The 22,617-nt window shown below is 60.3% G+C and overlaps 1 protein-coding gene across 2 annotated transcripts in view; it reads right to left on the reverse strand.

Moving 5' to 3' along the window:
• Positions 1-22,617, reverse strand: part of PARVB (parvin beta) — a 73,313-nt gene that overhangs the window by 49,407 nt on the left and 1,289 nt on the right. Inside the window, exon 1 of one of the 2 annotated variants that reach the window (XM_037049787.1) lies at positions 3,724-3,747. The exons of the other annotated variant lie outside the window; for it this stretch is intronic. Within the exon in view, the coding sequence (XP_036905682.1) occupies position 3,724 (1 nt within the window). The 5' untranslated portion in view covers positions 3,725-3,747. Of the gene's footprint in view, positions 1-3,723; positions 3,748-22,617 lie in introns of those variants that run through there. 2 annotated transcript variants of the gene reach the window in all.

Raw genomic sequence — 22,617 nt, forward strand, 5'->3', positions numbered from 1 at the left:
CACACTGGATGGAGTAGGCGCTCAACAAATGCTCAGCAAAGGAGTTTGCAGGCCTACTGTGTGCCAGTCGGTCACCTGTGTGGCTGGAGGGGAAGAAGCAAGTGATCACCCCACAGCCTGCAGGGGCCCCTGCTTCCTCCTTTCTGAAAGATCCCCTCCCGGCCTCCACTGTGCCTTCTACAAATGATGAATGTGTCGCAAGTGTACCCCAAATTTCAAAGGCCCGTCCTGCCTCCCCAGCTGCACAGAAATGTCACATTTGGAGAAAATAACCGGCGGGGGGAGGCGCGCACTTTTTCTCTCAGTCCCCGTTATCCATAGCTGGCACTGCGGAGGTTCAGAGTCAGCCGGGCCGGGGAACGGAGGTTGGGCTACGTTCGTTCTCACACACATTCTATCAAACAGCCGTCATGGGATCTGCCTCCGTTCACACCTGCTGTTCACTCACCCGACTCAGCCACTTACCAGGGGGGACCCCCAAAAACCAGAATTATCTTCTGGAGGGTGGGCCCCGGGTAGCACGGGCTTCCCCCAGCAACTGAGTGTTCCAGGAGCCCATCTGTCTCAGTGCACCAGCTGGTGGCGTTGTGAGAGGCTGCGTTCAGGTTCATTGAATTGTTTTCAAAGACTCTTTCTCCGTGTTTGCCTATTTCATGGTGGGTGATTTACAAGCGCACCTGCCCGCACCACGCTGAGAGTTCAGCAGTTTTTGACCAAAAATGGCGGGACCCCTGTGCCCTCCCTATTCACCCGATCTCACCCTGAGAGTGACTTTTTTTGTTTCCCCGGATGAAAACAGTCCTCCGAGGGGAACGTTTTCCAATGCGGAAGAGGCGAAACAAAAAAACAGCAGAAGCGCGAAAGGCATCAAAGTGGATGAGCTCAAACGCTGGTCCGAGCGGAGGAAGACCGTCCCCATAGGTGAACCGCATCACACAGAAAGGGCTGTGAGAGCCGCGGAAGTCGGAACATGGAAGAATCACACACAATTTCTTATAAGCAAATTCGGGTTTGGGGTCCCCCTTTACATTGTACCTTCACTGACGTCAGGCCTGATGCTGGCCGGGCAGGGCAGGGACGCAGAGGCAGGCCTGGCCCTAATGGCCTCAGCATCCAGGACACAAATCTCGGAGGAATGTGAGAAGGCTGTGGGCCTGAGAGGACAAGAATGGCAGTCCGGGGAGGCTTCCTGGAGAAGGCAAATTCGAAGTCACCTCTTCCAGGAGCCTGGCCCGCAGGGAGGAGGGAGAGGGTGCCAGGCCTCCACCCCCACACTCCCAGTGGGTAGGAGAAGTGTGTCCCTCCACTCTGGGTCGTTCTCCAGCAGAAGAAGGGCCACTAAGCCACTGAAGTCCCATTCAGCACACTGCCAGCCCCTCCTTCTCAAGTTCCCTTCTCTTGTCCCGCCCCTTGCCCAACTTGAAACCCCCCAACCCAAAAGGGCAGCAAGAGAGGGCGTGAGGACAGAGACCACTGGGTGAGCACCACAAAGGAGGGAGTCTGCCTCTACCGAGGCCTGCGGCCACACACCCTCAGACATGAGCTCACTCCGGCTCTGGCCGCCCAGCCAGGGATGGAGGCTCAGCTGCCCAAGGTGACCTACCCAAGGAGAGGCAGCTGATGGTGACTTCATGCAGGCACCGAGCCTACCCGACTACCAAGTCCTGTCCACAAAAGAACAAACACGGGAAGCCACAGACGTTTACGGAATAAATGCTTGCAGTGCTAGACCCCTGCAGCAGGTGAAGAGGTCAGAACGGGGGGCAGGCAGAGGCAGCCAGCAGCTGGCAGCCTGCTCCGGGCTGGTGTGGAGGGCCACCACCCTCCACGCAGCGAGTGGCCGCCTCAGCTGTCACCATCTCGCCAGCGAGGGAACTAAGGCTCAGGGCAATGCAGGAAAGTGCCCGCGGCCCCGCACCCGCGGGGTGCGCCCCGGGAACAAGCGCACAGGAACTCCAGCCCGGCAGGAACCCGAGTCCAACCCAAGTCCTCACAGGCAGCGACATCGAGCCTGCAGCGAGGGCACAGACACGTGGTGGTGAGAGCCACTCCAGAAAAGACCTCTCCGGTTGCAAAGGCAGAGCTGATGGGGGGGGGGGCAGGCCACCAGGGAGCCCCAGTGCGCCCAGTGGGGGGGCACTCAGCTCAAGTCCCCGAGCTCTGGAGCCTGAAGTCCACTTATCTACCAGTGAAGCTGAGGGGCCTCCCGAGGAAGCACCTGTGACACAGCTTCCAGTTCCCGGCAGGGCCTGTGTGCGCAGGGTGCCCGGTCCCCACCGACCCCTGCCCAGGTGAGGCCCTCAGACTCGGCCTTCACAGTCTGCCAGGGGTCACACCAGGGTTGGGGAGGTGGAGCTAAATGACCTCTCCCTCTCCTGTGCTGGGATTTCCCCTAGCGTAGGGGTGAGGACTCGGTGACCCAGCCCCTCCCTTTGTGAGAGCAAGAGGAAGAGAGCCCACTCCAGCCCCTGGGCTGGGGGGCGAAGGGCAGGCAGGGCCTGGTCCTCTGGGCGCCCCCCAGACGCCGAGCCCTTCCACAGCCGTCCCCTCCCTGTGCTGCCCTGAAGGGCCACTTGGCTTGGTCGAATCAGGTCCTGCCTGTCACTGTACGGTCAGCAAGGGAGCGAAGGGGCTCCCGCCTTCCGGCTCCATAGGCCCCTCCTTCCCCGGCGCTCTCCTCTGGCCTCAGACCCGTGCACACGGAGGATGCACACGGAGGACGGGAGAGCTGGGACCATCCAGGCAAAGAGCCGCCTGCTCGAGGGATGCCTCCCATGGCTGTCACCTGTGGACCTGACACCAGTGTCCCCTTCTCTACAGACACACCAGGCAGAGCCCAGAACGAAGATGTGCCCTTTACTGCGAAGGCCCTTACAGGGAAGGGGCATCAGCTGGGGCTTTCTCAGCGTCAGAGCCACCAGCAGCGTGTGGACAGCCACCATGCCATTCAGTCCCCGGCAGGTCCCTAGGGGACAGGAAGTGAAGAGCTCTGGCCAAACTCCCGACTCCGGCCCCGAGTGCTGAATGACCCTGGGTGGGCGACTGAGCCTCTCTGGGCTTCGGCTTCCTCGGCTGTAAGACAAAGTTGTTCCGAGGACTGCGTGGGACAGGACAGGTTAGGAGACCCAGACAGCCCGTGGGGCCGAGGCACAACCCACGTCACCTGCACCGCTGTCCCCATTTCCCAGGAGGGCCACTGAGCCTCCGAGTGACTGCCAACTGCCACAGCTATGACGATAACAGCAGAGCTGGGCTCACCCCCAGGCTGGGGACAGCTGTGTCCCCAGGAGCGGGGAGAACGGGTCTCTTGTCCAGCGGTGACAAGAAGGGCCAGAGGCCGGCCAGGTCAGCCAGTTGAAGGGGAAAACAGACGCAAAGGACGGCTGACCCATTCCACCAGACAGATACCCCCGAAACAAGTGCACCCCAACCGCACCCTGAAAACACTCCAAGCACCGTTCCTCTAGGCCCCCAGGCCCAAGGAGCCACCAGGGATGGGAACTTCCCTCCCAACGCGCTTCGCTCGCAAAGCAGGCGCCCGTCCCCGGGGCCCCTTTCCCTGTCATCCTCAAACTGACGTCCTGGACGCCTTCTGGGAAAGGCCAGTGGCCAGCCAGGGGCCACTCTTGCTTAAACAACCTGCCCCCACAAAGCGGAGAAGGGATGGGGGGTGGCTGGGTTTAGCTTCTGCCGGAAGGGAGAAGGAAGGTGGGAGGCACTCACTGGCGGGGGCTGCAGTGGCGGAGGCGGCGTTGGAGGCGCAGACCAGGGGAGGCCGGGGGCCTCGGCCGGACTCAGTGGGGACTCTGCAGGGGACTGCGGAGAGGCATGCCAAGTTCATATATGGGCACGGGCAGGGACACCACCATGACTTGCAGTTTGAAGAAAGGCCCTTTTAGGGAGACTTTGAGGAAGGACAGAGCTGCCCCAGGGGCTGGGTGTCTTTATCGATAGGAGCCCGGAAACTGCGGCAGGTCATTTCTATCTTCACCGCCACAGGCCTCGCCGGCCAGTCCGCTGCCCCCAGGAAGGCAGGGCGTGGGGAAGGAAATGGGGAGGGCCAGTGCCCGGGCTGCCTTTCCAGACATGCTTACTCAGCCCAGCCAACACGGAACAAGACTTTGGCCCCTGGATAAGCCTGCTCTCAGCCTGGCCCAGAGACACGGCCCCGGACAGGGCGGTGGGAGGCCCGGGTTAGCCCCGGTCCGGCTTTCCGTCCCCACCCAGAGCAGATGAGCCTTGACGCGGTGATGTCCCTCGTCATCCATGCTGTGTCTCCCCATCACCCGACATGTCAGGGGGACCAGCGCTAAAGAGGAACCCTTATCAGCCCGTTGCCAGGACAACGGAAATCAGATACCAGAAACAAAGCCGAAGCCAGAGCAGAGCCAGCTTGGAGCTTCCAGGGCAGGTGGGAGGGCTGCCTTCGAGTTCACCTCTGGCGGAGGGGCCCAGGGAGGCCCTGGAGGTGGGGTGGGGGCAGAGGCAGCACTCAGCCACTTTGGCCACTGGGTGCAGCCCCCCAGTTCGGTGCGTCCACCCTAGGGGGCGACTCCCACTCTGGGCATGCCCTGTTTGGGGTGACTTCGTACAACGCAGGGGCCATGAAGATGGGACTGGAGCGCCCTGGCGGGGGGACCAAATGGAACCGAGTGCCTCACTCTGGCCGGCTCATCACTCTCCTTCACGTTCCCCACCATTGCTTCCTAAATGTCCTTTCCTTAAGTCTGGCTGGCGTGCGACCTTGTGGTCCAGCACAGACCTCCCTGGGCCGTCACCACAGGACGTCTCTAGTCCCCCATCCCCTCCGTGCAGCAAACTGTCACACCCCCTGCCTCTCCTCTCAAGTGATCGAGGCGTCGCTCCCTGGCTTGTGCCCCGCCTGCTGTCTAGGGTTAACATCCAACGAGCCGCGTCACCAGAGGACGTGTACCCTGGGCAGTGCCCCTGGGTGCACCTGGACTCGGCCCTGGCTTCCTCCCACCCCCACCCTCACTGCGGGGGTTTCTGAGCTGGCCCCCGGGGCTCCCGGCTTCAGGCCCACTCCCCAGTTCTGTTGCTTCTGGCTCAGCCCGAGTCGCTCCTGCTCTAATGCTCCAGGGCCTCCTCGTGAGGGCCTGCCTCTGGCCTCAGGGACCAGAGATGTGGCCCCGTGACCGCGACCTCGAAGTCCCTGTGCAAGAGGCCACGCCACAGTTCCAAGTCCTGCACACCCCCCCCCCCGCCACCGTGACACCGTCCCAGAGCGCAGCGGGGAGGGCGCCGGGATGCGGAGTGAGCGGAGACAGCGCAGCCGCCACAGAGGGAACAGGGCCCGGGACGCCGCCAACGCCACCCCTCTGTCGTGCGGAGCAGACACACCACCAGAAGAATGACAGGAGCTATTTAGAGCCGGATGACAGCAGTCTCTGCATCTGTTTGGTGACACAGGCGCTGTGCCTGTCACACAAGCCACATGGGACTCCTGAAAGGCAGGGACAGGCCGCCGCTTTGTTTCAGCCACTATGACAGACACCAAGGGCACACCGTTCCCAACGGACTCCCAATGCCCACACTGGGTGACCTCCCCCGTGACCACAGGGACGGGACACCACACCCGCTCACTAAACTCCCCCAGGCTGACGGCGAGGGGGGTTACCGTGAAGGCCTGTGTGTGAGGGACAACAAAGAAAACACCCGGCTGTTTTCCATGTGGCTGAAAGAGTGTGTAGACTAAAGCCACCGAGCAGAAGTTAAACTGCCAGGGCTTCCACCCACCTGCGAGCTCTGTGCCCCGTGCAAACACAAGCTTCGGGGTGTTTTTTAGGAAAAGAGAAAGACCGACCCCCCTTCTCTCTCCTGCCTTCAAAACCGAGGACAGGCTTCGGCACAAACCGTGGAGGGAGCGGACGGAAGATAAATCGCAGTCCGCTGTGTGTTCATCTCCATGGCCCCCTCATCTCTGAAGACCACGGTCAGAGCGACGACGATACTCAGCGGGATTCAGGCTCTTCCCAAGCACACAGCACTGTGGGGTGAGCCGCGCCGCCAAATCAGGTCCCCCCGGAACCTGTGACTGTGACCTTATTTGGCGATAGGGCCTGTAGAGATGAAATCAAGTTTCGGTGAGGGGCACAGTATCAGGCGCCCTCCCAGGAAGAGGGGCATCTGGACGCAGACATGCAGGGGGGAGAAGGCCACGTGAAGACAGAGGGGGAGGGCAGAGGGGCACGGCTATAGGCCGAGGACAGCAAGGCCTGCCAGAACCACCAGGAACTAGGAAAGGCAAGAGCAGGGCCCCTGCCCCCAGCCCCAGCTCCAGCGAGTGCCTGGGGCTGAGACCCAGCATCCCAGCCTCACTTCAGACTCACTGTCAACCACACAGCAGGCACCCGCTCCGCCCGCTGGTCTCCTGGACTCGGCCCAGGTGGGCGCACCCCCGAGACCGGCTGCTCTGTGCTGAAGGCCGCCTCCTGGGACGCCGTGCGCCAGCCCTCCCCGGGCCGTGCTCTTCACCGGGAGCAGCACGCCCCCCCCCTGTGTTTCCTACAAACACATGGCTGCTGCGCAGCCAGTTCCGTGGTTTTAGAACTGAGAATCTGTTATTATGGCTCCTCAAACCATCCGTCGCCCTGACCAATACTGAGTGAACATGCCACCATGGGCCGTGTCCTGCTCGGTGCATTACATCTTTCAAAAAATAATTTACTTGGCTAATGATCGCACATCCCCTAATCTAATTTATTCTTAAATGTGTTTAATTTTCCCACAAGTGGAACGACAAGCTTACAAGAGCATTTTCGCCAAGTTGAAACAAGCAGCAAAAAAAGGGAGAGAGAGAGGAAAAATGGCAAGTGTGGACGCCAGCCGACAAGAGCTCCACGGCCAGCCCTCCCCGGCCACCTTCCCGGGCACTGATCCTGTCCCCACACCCTGGTGCTGTCCCCTTCCCTGATGGGGACCCTGGGGCAGAGAGGCAGGATAACCTGCCCAGCTGTCAGGCCTGGGAGGTAGGGAATGCTGGGGTGGGGCCGCAAGACACCGGGCCATCCGGCCAGAGTCCGCTCACTCGCTGTCCTGTCTCCACACCCAGTCAGTCGGAGGGATGCGCGCGCAGCCAGGCGCTGAACCCCCGTCTCCAGGCTGCAAAGTGACAGCGCACCTGGCTCCAGACCTGACTCAGCCCCGCAGAGGCCGGCTGCGCAGCCACACTTCGGAGCCGGAGCTGGGCTGTGATGCTGGCGTGGCTCCAGGCTCAGAAAGGTCCAGGTCAGGCAAAGGCCAAGGCCGTAGGGAGCGCACTCGGGCGGGCGTGGCAGCTCTGCAGGGGAAGCACAGGGTCCAGACGGGAAGGGACACAGGCGACTGTCTAAGCCGCTGGAGCCGCTGGCAGTGCCCTGGGTGCTTTCTTCATTATACTTTAAACTGTATACATGGGCACCCTTTGTGTGCACCATATATGTCACAATTCATTTATTTTTTTAATTTTTAAGATTCTATTTATTTACTTTTAGAGAGAGGGGAAGGAGAAAGAGAGGGAGAGAAACCGGCAGTGTGTGGGTGGTTGCCTCTTGAGCTCCCCCTACTGGGGACCTGGCCCGCAACCCAGGCATGTGCCCTGACTGGGAATTGAACCTGCAACCCTTTGGTTCACAGGCCGGTGCTCAATCCACTGAGCCACACCGGCCGGGGCTCTTTTCATTGACGTTTCAAGTTGTGGTAAGCACACACCACATAAAACTCATCACTCTAGCCATTTTCGAGTGTGCCGTTCGGGGCTCTGGATGCATTCATGTTTTTGTCAAACCCTCCCCGTGGGTTTGACAGTACTTCTGTCCTCCCAAAGGGAAAGTCCGTCCCCATGACCCACTGCCCCACCACGCGCCCCCCCCGCCCCTGGCGACCACCGTCTACCTCCCGTCTCTGCCAGTCTGACTGGACCTTGGAGAAGTGGGGTCCCCAGCATCGGTCCTTCGGTGACCGGCTTGTTTTACCAGCGCGACGCCCCATGGCCCACCCACGGCATACGGGAGCGCCTGTCCAGCTTCCTTCCTCTGTTCGGCTGAGTCACCTTCCACCACAGAGGGAGACCAAGTGTTTGTCCGTCACCTGTGCTGGACACCTGGGCTGCTTCCTCCTGTCGGCTACGGCGAATCACGTGGCTGGGTCACAGTGTGTTTTTTGGTGACCGCGTTCCCAAGAAGGACGGAACCGAGACGCACACTGGGTGCCTCCTGGGGCCAGGCCCCCCCCAGCCCCCACTCCCCAACTCGGCAACCACAGACCCCTCAGCTGCACGGCGGGCGCTGACCCTCCTTCAGGGGTTCACTGTGAAAGGCCCAGGCAGCAATAATGGTACATCAAATGGCCATTTCTCTGAGAACTTTCTAGAAAGAAGAACACGTCGAGTGAGTGTGGGTATTTTTAATTGTCGGTTTACCCCGGGATCGGCAGGGGGCCGCGTGGCTGCATACGAAGGTGTTGCTGGAACACAGGCCCCTATCTATGGCTGCCGTCAAGGGACAGGGCACAGTCGGGTCGCGTGTAGATACAGGGGGCTTGCAGAGGCCCCTTGGAACCTCATCGAAAAAGACTGCAGACTTCTCAACGATGAACAGAAATCATGACACGGTTTTTTATTATCTTCCGGGGGTGGGGACTGAGGCCTGGGAGGAAGGCGGGGGTGTGGTTTTTGCCATGGCATGGTCCGGTTGGGGGGGGAGTGGGGGTCGAGCTCCCGTGTCTCCGGATCTGCCAGGCCGCGGTGCCCTCAGAGCCCCCGCCACGTTCAGCCCTCGCACCGCGACGCCTCCGTGCTGCGCTCCAGTTTAATTACCTCCACTGGGCTGCAACCTGCACCTTCAAACCGCACTCACAGCCTCCCTGGCTGGACACCACCGAGGCTGTCGGCGCGGCAAAGGCCAGGTGGGGCCTCGGCTCCGGTCCTGTCGCGGTGGGGGTGACCTACCCAAAACCCAGAGGCTAAAAACGTGTCTCGGGGAGGCCAGAAGTCTGAGACTGAGGTGCCGTCAGGGCTGCGTTCCCCCTGATGGCTCCAGGGGGAGGGCCCTTCCTGCCTCTGCCTGGTGTCGCCTGGTGGTGGCCACTGTCCCTGACGCTCCTCGACTCAGGGGTGCATCACCTCGATCTCTGCCTCTTCCCCTTCCAAGGGCCCCAGTTGGGATTTGCACCCCCAACTCCAGGATGACCTCAGCTTCACTACCATAGCAACCACTTCTGCGAAGACCCCTTTCCAATAAGGCCACACTCAGAGCTTCCACGGATTCCGACTTGAATGCATCTTTTTTTGGGGGGGACACAATTCAACCCACAACAGAGACCTTCACTCAGGTTCGCTTCTTGGCCCCTCCTTGGACTGAGGCACGCAATTAACGTAAGCGAAGTGTTCCCTGGCGTATGCTACGCCCGTTCATCACGGGCGGTGGCAAGTACAGAAGGGGCCCCTCCGTGGACAGGGGATGAGGAAGCCCAGCCCTGGCGCAGCCCAGCCCACTCGGCAGCCACACTGTTCCGGGTGCACCGAGACCCGGAACCACCCACCTGGCACAGCCTGTGGGCCTCCTGGTGGCCAGTGCCCACGACAGAGTCACAGGCTATTCAGGGCAGCAGCCGCTGAGCCAGCAGGACATCCTTTCCAGTAGAAGTGGGCAGGCCCTGCTGCAGCCGGGGACTGAGGCGCCAGGTAGGAGCCAGGGCAAGCCAGACTCAGGCACGCCCCTGGGGTCCGTGACATTGACAGGGAAACTCACAGGGCTCCAAGTTCATGGGGGGTGCAGGGAGGGTCTTCGAGACGCAAAGGGTCCCCACCGGGGACAGACAGTGGCTACGTCCGAGGCCGGGTCTGCTCAGGCACAAAAGCCCACTCACTCGGGGTCCAGACGGCTGGGCCCGGCCCTCAGCTGTGTCCCCACCTTTAACAGGAACGAAGCACTGGCTGCCATGTGGGCTCTGCCTGGCCTTTTGGGGCCACTGGAGAGTCTTGCATGAGCTCAGAAATCATGCTTAAAATTGGATCGTTCCGACGCGGAGGGAAACAAAAACCGATCAATGCGGTGGCCGTGGCGGCGGGGACGCTGCCTCAGCAGGCCCTTGGCCGCTGGAGAAACCTGATCGACCCTGGAAGGCCGCCCGCGCTCTGCCGCGCATTCACTCCTCAGATCCTTTCGCCGCAGGGAAAGCCTGTGGAACGACACCCAGATTTAATCGGCCAACCCAGGGAAATGGGCCCTGCAGTCTGGTCTAGTGCCTGCGATGAGCAAAGGGTCCGGTCTTTACTGATGGCCGACCGCGCTCCTGGCAGGGGTCGTCAGTTTTGACACTGACGTTATGGTGCCTGAGGAAGTTTGCGGGGGCACATCCTCGCCGAGCAGCCCCCTCCAAAACGGAGGGGGCTTCTCATCAGCTTTTGGGTCTCAACTCCCTTCTCGGCAGAACGAGACTCGATTTCCATTTCCTTTCTCACAGGAGACGGCACAGCCCGGAGCGCAGACCAGGCCCGCAGCCTGGCTCCCCTGGCCAGGCGTCTGGGACAACTTGGTGCCCAAGTCACCCAGCCCTCAGACGGCTCGATGGCCGCCCCAGAGACAAGATGTGGCAGTGGGCTAAGGGCGCGCGTGTGGCCTGGCCTGGTCAGTCCGTCTTCCCGGGCTGACTCGGTGAAGGGGGCGGAAGGCGGTGGGCTCTCACCCTGTGAAGCTGTAGGGGTGGGAGCCACACACCCAGGAGCGAGTCACAGCAGCGCCAGGCCCCAAGGTCAGCTCAAGGCCAGCTCCTGCCATCCTTTCTGAGACTGGCTGCCTTAGCCAGGCCATTCCTGCGTTAACAAGGCAAGCTGGGTCTCCATCACCGGTAATCCCGACCAGGCCTCTGGGCTCACCGCTGAGACTTCCATCCACACAGAGGTGAGAGGTTTGTTAAGCCTCACGCAAGGCCCCAGGCCCTGGCATTTGCCTTGGTTTTATTTGGGCGGGGGGAGGGGAATGTTGCTTGCTGGGCTCCCAGGAATGGTGTGTGCACGCATCTCAGGGGTGGAGAGAGCCTGAGTGTCCACTGGGCGACAGACACAGGGGGCCAGGACCACACACTGCCCTAAACAGGGGCCCCGGCACTGAATGCTCCCCTCCCCCGAACGACAGGCTCTGCTCCCCCCATGACGATGCAGCCGAGCCGGGTCAGTGATCTATTGACAAGCCTCCTCTTTAAAACTAAAGACACCTTGAAAGAGGACCTTGCTCAATCCTCGACACCACGGGGGTCAGGCGGCTGCTCCCACGGTCCCGGAAGAGGGCCCTCAGCCTCCAGGCCCCCAGCCGCACCCTCCACACAGTCCTGAACCACTGATCACAGTGAGTCACGCCAACCCCCGCGGTCCGGCTGGCTGGACTGTGCGCAGGACCCCCGAGGTCGGCCCACCACTCCAGGCAGTGCTGCCGCAGCAGCAAGCCACCTTTGCGCCTCCTTCCGTTGGGTGTGTCCCGGGGGCTGCGTAGGGAGATAACGCGTGGTCAAGGCGGCTGGCCCCAGGTGGCTTAACAGTCAGCGACTGCAGTGTCCTCTGTGCCCAGAACCAGCCTCTATCTGACTCGCCAGGTGACCATCTGAGAGCCGACTTCGTCCACCTCTGGGCCACCTCCCCGCTAGTTGTCACAGACTCCCAACCCCGGGGGGCAACCCCAGGGAGGAAGATGGCAAGGACCAGGCAAGCGGGGGATGGAGAGAGGCCCACAGTGCAGGGAGCAGACGCTGCCCAGGCAGTTCCACCTCCAACAGCACCCGAGGTCGCCGGCCGCTCAGGGACAGGTCTGGCCTGCGTGTGGGGACCCAGGAAGTATCGGGAAGGGAGGTGAGAGAAGAGAGACACCGTGTCTGCAGATTGAAAGATTTCGTGTCATTACAATGACGAGACTGCCCAAAGGGACCTTCAAGGTCAATGCCATCTCAGCCCAGATCCCGACGGTGACTTTTACAGAAGCAGGAAGACGTGCCTCAAATTCACATGAATCTCAAAGGACCCCAAATCAGCAGACCCCTGGGCAACACCTGCCACCAGACAACTTTTAGAAAGAGGAGGAGGAGGAGGCATCCCAGGAGGGTCCCATCCCCCGTCCGGACCCCCAGTTAAAGACCCACCTTGGAAACATATGAGGGAGGGACACCCTGCCAGGCTCCAAGCTCCACACACATTCTTTTTTTAACCTCTTTATTGAGACAGAATCACGTTCCACACTGCTGGCCCATTTAAAATGGGCAACTCGGTGGGTTTTAGTATATTCACAGCTTGTGCAACCATCACAATCAATTTAAGAATATTTTCATCACCCCCAAAAGAAACCCCATACCCCTCAGCAGTCACTCCCTGTCCTGCCTCCCCCCAGCTCCTGGCAACCACAGACCAACTTCCTGTGGACTTGCCTGTTCTGGGCATTTCACATCCCGGGAATCACAGAGTATGTCACCTTTTGTGTCTGGCTTCTCTCACCGCAGTGTTTTCAAGGCTGACGTAGTACTTACACCCATTGCCCAATAGCCACATTGCAGTTACCCGTTCATCTGCTGATGCGCATTCACACTGTTGCCACTTTGTAGCAATTACGGATAATGAGCTGAGGGTGCCGGCGGGAATCTCCAACGAACCCAAACCTCCTTCAGGGATGGCACTCGGGTTCCCACCAAGCCCACTAAGTGTTTGCAAAAAGGAGACACTTTGCCCCACCCCCCGACTCACCATCTGCACAGGATGGCGAGGAGCAGCAGGAAATCGGGGCTCCGAGGAAGGAGAATGAAATGCCCGTTGCAGACAGACATCCTGCAACAAGGCCCGAGGCAAAACGAGTAAAAGCAAAGCCCAGCCGCTCCCAGTAACACTGAAACTCCATGTACTGCGCCAACAAAATGTCAAATCATTAAAATCTCATTATACTAATAATGTGTTTTCCAGACAGACTTCCCGAAAACACGTGCCCTCTCACAGCACGGGCGCTCCCGGGAGCAGCAGCAGCGAGGGGTGTCCACAGGCGAAGGGAGCAGCTATCAGGGTACCGCCCCGTCCCATCTCTGCCTGGACCGGCCCAGGCGACGGGCAGAAATGAAAACTGACTTCAGAGAGGGGCCTGTGTGGCTCCAGCCAGGAACCAGCAGCCCAGCTCTTGGCCTTGCACGCCCACTTTCCCCACCTGATGGGTAAAGCGCGGGCGGCAGTGGCCGTAATAACGGGGATGAGGACGAGGGCGGACACCGACGGGCGGCTCATCACCCGCCTGGCCAGGCACTTCCCCCGATACCGTGTTGTAGCTAAGTGTTCGAACGAACAGGAGGGGCGTGTGAAGGACTCGGGGAAGAGACAACACCTGTACGCCCACTGCCTGAGCACCCCGCCGGCTGCTCCTGTTCGTTCCATTAAGTCCCCACTGGTCCCTCTGTCTCCCCAGCGACCCGTCTGCACCGGTGTCCTATTATCCTAAAAACCAAATCTATTATCTTATAGTTCTGGGAGTCAAAGGTCCCCAATGCGTTTCCTGGGCTGAAATTGGCGAGGCTGAAGCCCCTTCCGGAAGGTGTAGGGTGGTCTCCCTCCCAGAAGACCCTGGCATCCACCCGGTTAATCCAGGGTGACCTCCCCAGCCACAGACCCTTTGCTGAACCTGCAAAGCCCTTCTCACCGTGGGAGGGGATGGACTCGCCACGCATGTGCTGGGACGGGGAAGTGGGCGTGCTTGGGGGGCATTATTGGGCTGACCCCACCCCACTTTGGTTTTTTATGCTTTTCAAAATACGTTGCAGGTGGGTATGTCTCTGCCCCAAGGGACTACACTTGAGTTCAGTGTGCGCCTGCAGCTCTCTTTTCATCGGCTTCCAGTAAAGGTGCACGCGGTGAGATGGACGTTTCGGTGCCCCTGCGGCGCGTTTGGACAAATGCGTGTACCTGTGTCTCTCGAAGCCCCGTCAGGACAGAGGACACTTTCACAACAGAAACTCCCCTGCTGGTCCCCGGGGAAAGCCCCACTCCGGCCCGGAGGCTGACACCAGAGACGACTGTGTCCGAGGCACTTTCTGCAAACGGCGCCGCACCGGGTGCCCTCTCTGGGGTCCCGCCGCCTTTGCTGGGCGCAGTGGGCTTGGCGGTCACCCTGTTTTTATTGTTTTAGCACTTGGTCCCTTCTTCTCGCCCCCCATTCTGTACTGGGATTGTCCCCCGTCCATGTTCCCTTCTCCTATCAGCGGGACACCCGGCCGCTCACCTGTGTCAGCCCTGTAACACCAGCCGTGACGGAAGCTGCTACGAACCACCGGCACCGTCCTCGTAGGGACACAGGGCTCTGCTTTCTGGAGTACATGCCTCAGATCGGGACTGCGGGGTCACAGCTCTGCAAGAAACCGCCAAGCCGACCCCCTACGGGACCACCGCACTGGAGACCCCCGAGACCAGCCAGCAAGAGGCCCCTGGCTCCTCGTGCTCGCCGAGGCCCTTCAGGGGATCTGCTGGGCGTGGAGAGTGTCCCCTCTGGTCCTAATTTGTGACTAGTGATGCTGACATCTCATCCAGACACATGCTGGCCGTTCCCACATCTTCACCGGAGTGTCTGTTCGAACCTTTTCTCTCTCCTTCCCTGGGCCGCCTGTCTTTTCACTGCGGGGCTGCAGGAGTTCCTCATCCTGGCACCAGCCTTTTCTCAGACATGTGTTTGGGGAATTGGGGTAACGGTGATTTATAATGAGAAACAGACAGGCTTGGTCTCCATCCCGGTTCCTGGCTCAGAGCTCCTGAAGCCCCAGGCGTTGCCTTGGTGAGAGAGCGGCCAAGGTGTCTTTTGTTATATTAATGAGGGCAAACCCTAGGTAACCTCGGGAAGGAGCTGGTTGTCGGGGGAACCGACTGTGATTAGAGAGCTGGTACTTCAAGTCCCTCCAGGAACCTACGGGTGCTGCTGAAGACAGCGTCCGATCACCGATGGCCAAAGATTTCATCAACTGTGCCCAAGCACTGAAGCCTCCAAAGAAACCCAAAAGGAGGAGGTTCAGAGAGCTCCGGGGTTGTCGCCCGTGGGGAGGGGCTGGAGAAAGGTGCCGCCCACCCCCTGGGCAGCACCTTTCACCCCTGCCCTGCCCCGCCCCCTGGGCACCTGTTCCATCTGGCTGTTCCCCAGCTGTGTCCTTTTTATAATAAACGTGATCTAATGAGTAGGATGTTTCTCTGAATTCTGTGAGCTGCTCTAGCAAATTAATCAAACCCAGCGGGGGACCCCCTCACTTAAGGCCAGTCAGTCACAAGCACCTGAACTCGTGACTGGCACCTGCAGGGGGTGGCAGGCTTGTGGGACCGCGCCCTTCACCCCTGGAATCTGGTGCCGTCCCGGGGCGATAGTGTGAGAACCGCGTCAAATGGCAGGGTGCCCGGTGGGAGTCGTGCACCCAACGTGAGCCACACACGCCATTTAACAACTCACTTAACCCTCCCCCGCCCCCATGACCCTACCAGTTAGGCACTCTTTGCAGAACAGGAAACTGAGGCCCAGGGCAGGGAAGCCCCTTCCCCAAGGTCAAAGCCCCAGAGGGCAGCAGGACCAGTGGGGCCCCAGGATGGCTCAGCGGCTGTACCCTCACAGACCACCTCTTGCTCACTCAGCAAACACACAAAGTCCACCCCAAGTGACCCCGCACAACGACACACCAGGCTGGGGGCCCAGGAGAGCGGGCACCCAGGCACCGAACCAACGACCTCAGCACGGACGCCCAGGACTGGTGCAGCCAGTGGGCCAGGGAAGCCCTCCCTGTACCTCGACGGGGACAACTTGGAAGCCTACAGGCAGGCAGGGGACAGCGGAGCCAGGGAGAGGGACCACACAGGCCGGTGACAGGGGCCCTCCGAACCCTCTTTAACTTTTTAACAACGTAATTTTGGAGTGGGACCGTGACCCACGTGAAAGCATTAAGCCATGTGGCTTCAAAACAACGGGGGTCAGCCACGAGCACGGCCTTCCCAGGACACCACTGTCCCCCCGAGCTCTGGCCGACCAGCAAGCAAAGGTCTGAAGACCCAGGCCAAGAACGACACTTCCAACGCCCACTCAGTCCCAGCATCCCTTGCCCCTCCCCCCCAGACACAGCCTCCAAGCCCTTCCGAACACGGAGGCAGGCAGTTGCCTACTCCGGGCTGAGCTGCGTCTGCTCTTGGGTGGAAACCGCCCCGCCCCCACCCCCCGCCTCTAACCAGCTCCAACGTCTGGCTGTGCGGCAACACCCTCACTGGCCGACGCTATCAGCAGCTAACACTCACGGGGCACCGGCACCGGCGAGGTTCCGACTCCTCCCTCCAATTTCCTCCTCACATCATCTAAGGGTCCCGGGGAGACGAAGTCCCCGGGACGAGGGTAAATGCTGAGACCTATGCACCCCCAGCGAGCAGCCCACGCAGGCGCAGGCTGACCTTCTTTTTTTTTTTAATTTTTATTTATTTATCTTTAGAGAGGAAGGAAAGTAGAGAAATATCAATGTATGGTTGCCTCTCATGAATCCCCTGCTGGGAACTGGCCTGCAACCCAGGCATGTGCCCTGACTGGGAATCGAACCTCGATTGTGTGGTTTGCAGGCCCGCACTCAAACCACTGAGCTACACCAGCCAGGGCCAGGCTGCCCTTCTGAGAACTCGCGAGGCCCCATCGGTTGGGAATGCGGAGCGGGGGTGTCCCCCACACGCTCCCCCAGCTCACAAAGAAGGAGGCGAGGCCCCGGAGCTTGCCAGGTCAGAGGGTGGTACACGCCCCAGCCAGGTCTCCATGGCCCGGACACTCAGAGTAGGTCCCAAACGAAGGGACTAAGTTGCTGCCCCGTGCTGATCTCGTGTCTCCTCTGAGGCCAGGACCAGAAAGCAGGCCTCCCAGGACCTGGGCACGCAGCGCTAAGGAGGATCTCAAGGGCGCAGAAGCCACAGAAACTCCTGGATTTGGTGACGCCCCTGGTCTCTGTTCTCTTGCCTCAGCAGCAGTCGGTTCAGACAAGCAGGTCAGCACCAGTGGGCCCGTGTGTTTGGGACACGTCCTGGGCTTACTCGTGTCTTTCAGCCACTGTGCGACATGACACACTGAATACACTCATTAGGAAGGCAAGCAGTTTCACTGGGAACCTGAAAAGTTTCAGAGTGCGGAGGGGACGTGCTCTCGTAGACTGGGTCTCCATGGGACGGAGCCGTGCATTTGGAAACCAGAAACCAGCCAGGGCAAGGTGCCTGCCCTCTGCCCACCCGCGCGGGGGGTATCCATCAAACGGGGGCCCTCCCATCGCCCCCAGCAGGTGCTCGTCCACTTCCGTCTCATAAACATCCCTTAATTATTCTGACGACTGGACAGGGAGGGCCACGGCGAGCAATCTGGGGTGTGCGATAAATATTAACTCCACAAAGTGGAGGAGACAGGATTTCAAAGCAGAGCTCCTCTTACGAGTGAGGTTGCCAAGGCGACCTGCTTCTTCAGGGACCAGGTGCAGCCGGGAGGCTGGGGGAACCACAGGGAGTTAGAACTCCTGAGCGAGGCCACCCGCCCGGGCACAGGAGGAGGCCATCACCCCAGCCCGGCTTTGTTTCCATCCCCCACAGAGGCCAGGTTTCCAGGTTTTCACTGGCTGCCACGCAAAGCCCAGCAAGGCACAGGCTGGGTGCCTCTCTCGTGAACGCCTCCCCCCACCCCACGTCCCCCCACCCCACGTCCCCCCACCCCCGATGACGGTGAGAAAAACAAGGAGAAATGGTGGACTGGAAGATTATAATCACAATAATCAAAGGAAACTTGACTAAGCCCCACCAAGCCCTCCCCCCTCGAAAGCCACTTCCCCTCGGCCAGAGAGAGGAAACAGGACCGGGATTTCCACCCCGGCTCTCTAAGGAATCGGACGCCACACCCGGAGCCGGCCAGAGCCACCCCACCAGCAGAGGTCCCGCCACTCCAAGAAGAGGCATTTGGTTTGGAGAGAAGAGCGTGGAATTGTTTTCCTCTTGGACAGGACTAATCCTAGCTTGTCTTCCCCTAGAACATCTGGAGCCCACCCTGTACATGGCCCTCCCCTTCCTACCAGCCTCTCTCTGTCCCTTCTGAGGCTGGGGGCCGAGTGCCCTCACCCACGGCTCTCTCAGGGCCTGTCGGTGGCCAGCTCTACCGAGTGGGCACCTGGGAAAGTGCAGAACCCCGGGCCCACCACACCTCCTTGCCGTGTCTCGCCACAGAGAAGGAAGTGCTATTCCCGTTTTATTTGTAAAAGTATAGGTGGAGAAGCTGTTGGTATCTGCCCCCGAACAGAATGTGGAGATCACTTCAAGGTCACTACTGTCCCAAAGTTCTCTGTGCCAGGTGTCCTGAACGGGCATGACTCCACCCCCACCCCCCGCCGGGTGCTTCAGCTCTGCCCCGGGAGCTGGAGACAGGGTCCTGGAGAACGCCTGCCTCGTCCAACTTGTTTTCAGAGCCTGCGTGCCGGAGATGACAGTGACCCCACAGACCACTCTGGCTCGCCAGTGGCTGACCACAGCTGACCACAGCCCAGACGCCACACCATGGCCCAGCCACTACAAACAGCCCGCATGTCCCCAAAAGGGACCAGCTGGGATCTTCTCCAGGGCTGCTGGTGAGGAGCCCCACGTTGCCCCGCTGGGTAGCTCCTAGCCTTCCTCTACCTGCAGCCCCAGCCGAAACCTAGAAACCCAGGTCCAGGCTGTGTGTCCCCCACCACCCTCCATGGCTCTCCATCACCACACTGGCCTGCTCCCTCCCCCCAGGCTCCTGAGGACAGGCCAGGTCACCACCTGTCCCCAGCTCCCAGCCCACCAGGTGAGCACCAGGTAAAGATTCTTTTATCTGTCTCCTAGGCCCTCTGAGCTCCTGGGAACCACCCCGCTCTCCTACCCTGGGGCAGAGGACAAGGCGGGCCACCTGGATTCTCTGTCCAGAAACTGAGCTGAGAGCCCAGAGGCTGGGGGTGGGCTGGGCTCGCAGCAGGGCTGGGGGGCCTTCCAGACTCTGGCATGGAGGCCCCTGAGGCACTGCCCCAGCACCAGGGGCTGGTCCGGCAGCTCTGGGAGCCGTCGCTGGAGACACATCAGTGAACAAAGACCAGGGTCCATCCCCTGAGCTTCATTTACTCTTTGGCGTTTGACTTGGGGCTGGAAAACTCAGTGTTGTGTGTGGGGACAGCCGGTGCGCTGCAGGGCGCTTCCCAGCACCCTGGCCTCCCTCCACATACTGGAAGCCAGGGTCACCCTGACCCCCAGTGGTGACCACCCAAAGTGTCCCAGACACTGCCACTGCCCCCCAGGGCAGAATCACCCCCAGTGGGTTCAAACTGCCGAGAAGCGGCTGCTGAGTCAGCCTGTGCTTCTCAACTACAAAACTCAGGACCCCTACTTTGCAGGTGACTTGAGGGCAGGTGAAAACTCGTACCTGGCAGGGCTGACTTCCAAAACTTGTCGCCGGGCAGGATGTCAGCGGGCTGCTGTGTGGGGCCACACGGCGCCCACACAACCCGTCACTCTGTGAAGACGAGGCGGTCCGGAGGGAGCCCGAGGGATGCACAGACAGCGGTTTAGAACGTGGAGGCATCTCTCCGGAGTCATTTAAAGTCACAAAAGGAACAACGCTTCCAACCTTCAGCTGGAGGTCACAGTCACCTAGCGATGTCACCAGATCTGGTTTCAGAAGTCTGTCAACAGCCCGCTCATTCATCTCTGCATCCGATGTGCGGGAGACGGCCAGGGACCCAGAGCACATGCCACAGACCGGGAGAGTGTCTGCAGAGGACTTGCTGAGAAAGGAGGGAGGGTACCCGAAACACACCAGGAACTCTAAAATTCAGCGGCAAGACGTCAAACAACTCCACCACAAAGTGAGCCAGAGCCCTGCGCAGTCGTCACACCAACGGAGACTCACAGGCGGCCCGGAGCACCCGAAAGGACATGCACGTCACGCAAACCTAAAACTGCTCTGAAATGTACATTCTCCCCCCCCCCCACCAATACTAGGCAATCAGGGACTTGAATTCCCTTAATGTTTTCCCCCACAGAAAAGGAGGCACAGAGCTTCCGTGTGGCTCTGGTGGCCTTGGCTGGGAGCAGGCCTGTGCCGGTCACAGGTGTGGGCAGGGCCTGGGGGTTGGTGGCGGTCACCTGCATGCAGCAGACTCCATCTGGCCCCTTCCCTCCAGGGCCTCACTGGCTGCTGAGCTGGTGGCCTCACCCCTCAGAGGATTCTACCCGTTTGCTGGGGCACCCCTGGGGCACCCCTTGCCCAGCCTCTGGCCAGATGTACCCAGGGGAACTCTCATCTGTGGTCACCAGGGGGCCATCGCGTGGGGAACCCCTCCTCGCACCTGCTTGGCTAGCGCCTGTGAAACCAACCCAGCTGTGAACATGTTGCTCCTGAAAGTCCCCGGGGGCCTTCTTCTGGGAGCTCTGCGCTTCCCCCCCCCCACCCACCAGTGCTCCTTGCCACTTCTCCCAAAGCCCCGGTTAGTCACAGTTCCATTTCCTGCACCAGGCCACCACATGACATAAATTTGGGTCCCTCCCTGGAACATGGGCCTTAATCACCCCGTGAAATTGTCCACAGACACTTCCGGCACCGACTCCTCAGCCTTTCCTGAAGCGGTCGCCCTGGGGGAGGGCAGGTGGTCCTCAGGCACATGCCTGTCTGCCCTGTCAAAACCATGAGCTCCGCCGCCAGCCAGGGCAGGGTCACATGCCCCGGGCTCCCCGCACCTCTAACTTCTGGGCAGGGCTGCCCCCTCCTCCCTGACAAGGGCCTCCCCTCTGCCCACGCCCCTGAACTCAATGTCAACTTTCTAACAAAGGAGGAAATGAAACCCACAGTGCAGCTGGCAGCGCCCGGCAAGCCCCGAAGCCCCTCTTCCTGATCCTCCCGAGGAAGACAGGTCAGAGCCATCCCCAGGGCCCTGAAGTCCGGGCCAGCACCACCTCATGCGCCCTGTGAATGTAAAGGAGGGCAAGTGGCCAGGGCGACAGGCCTGCAGGAATACTGGCAGCCCTTAGCCATCCAGGACCCCATGACCTGTCCTCACACCTGGCCTCCACTGAGGACCCCTCCCTCTCTCTCCCCCACAGACCAGACAGAAGCCACTGGGCCCTCCCAAGTCCAGCCTTCCCCCAAGTGCTGCATCAAAGCCTAATTACAGTTTGAAGCCTTGGGTTTCTGTCGGGGACCCCTAAGGGTCCCAGGCACCCCAAACTGGAGAACCCAGGCAGGGGATCCAGCAGCCTCATACACCAGGGTGCAGTGCCTCCTGCTGGGCTCACATGGACTCTGCTTCTCCAGGGTGTGTGTGACTCCGGGGTGCCTGTGACTCGGATGCATGTAACTCCAGGGTGCAGGTGCAGTGGGGTGAAACTGGGGGGGCCCCAGCTGCCCGAGCATAGGCTGCTGGTCACTTCAGAGCGAGGACGAACAGAGCTTCGCCCTGGGACTCGGGAGCAGCCCACGGCTTCAGGCGCGCTGCCTTTGTGTTCCAAGAGCACCACCGCCACCTACAAAAAGTGGCCACGGCCCAGAACATTCCACTCACTTGCTGTTCTGTGAAAGATGTTTTTCCTGGCTCCTTCTGGTCTCAACCCTAACATCACCTGTGCTGAGTCCTTTCCCCGGCACTCTGATTTGTCTGGTTACCTTTCCCTTTAAGATTTTATTTATATTTGGAGAGAGGGGAAGGGAGAGAAACATCAGTGTCCGAAAGACACATCAGTTGGTTGCCTCTTGCACGCCCCCAACCTGGAACCTGGCCAGCAGCCCAGGCACTGTTCCCTGACTGGGAATTGAACCAGCGACCTTTCGGTTCACAGGCCGGCACTCAGTCCACTGAGCCACACCAGCCAGGGCTGGTTACCGTTTCTTCATGAAACCGCATCAGTGCGGGTGGTCTGTTTAGTACAGCTGGCTCTGGGTTCCAGGGGAGCTGGTGCCTGGTCTAGCTTCCCTCTCTAGGATCCCCCAGGGGAAGGCGCTGGGACAGGGAGTGTCACTTACGTCTGTGATTGCTCTCAGGCATAAACAGGAATTGAAAGGATGTTAGGGAAGACAAGGATGTGGGTGGGAGAGACAGCAGGAATGATGAGGAGTCAGGGACTCGCCTTCCTCCTCTCCTCGGGAGGCGTGGCTTCATAGAGACTCAAGAGCCACTGGGCCCTTCCACTTGAAGCTTGAGAGAGGGGCGGCCGGTTTGCTCCGGAGGACACCGCTAAAGGGGACAAGGCCCTGCCCTCCAGGACCCCAGTCCTTGAATTTGTTAAAGGCGTCCCAGGGGAGATGCCAGGTCAGAGGTGCCTGGGACTGTCCAGGAGGCAAGTCCGCTCTGGGTCTAGGCAGAAGGAAATCCCTCTGTCCACCCCTAACTCCAGGGGCTTGCTGTCCCCACACCTGCCCCAGGCCAGCCTCTGGCCCACCTGCCTTCTCACAGCGCCCGCCTCCGCCCCACCCCCATCCCCCGCTGGAAAATTCAAGAATGAACCCCTGGGGACAGCAGTGTGTTTAAAGCGCGCACACACACACACACACACACACACACACACACACACACACGGCGCCAAGGGTGACGCCCCTCGCGACTCTAGAAAACGTGTAAGAGGAGGCA

This window comes from Sturnira hondurensis, unplaced genomic scaffold (genome assembly GCF_014824575.4).
Source record: "Sturnira hondurensis isolate 20B ecotype Veracruz unplaced genomic scaffold, ASM1482457v3 Scaffold0000780, whole genome shotgun sequence".
NCBI lineage: Eukaryota > Metazoa > Chordata > Mammalia > Chiroptera > Phyllostomidae > Sturnira > Sturnira hondurensis.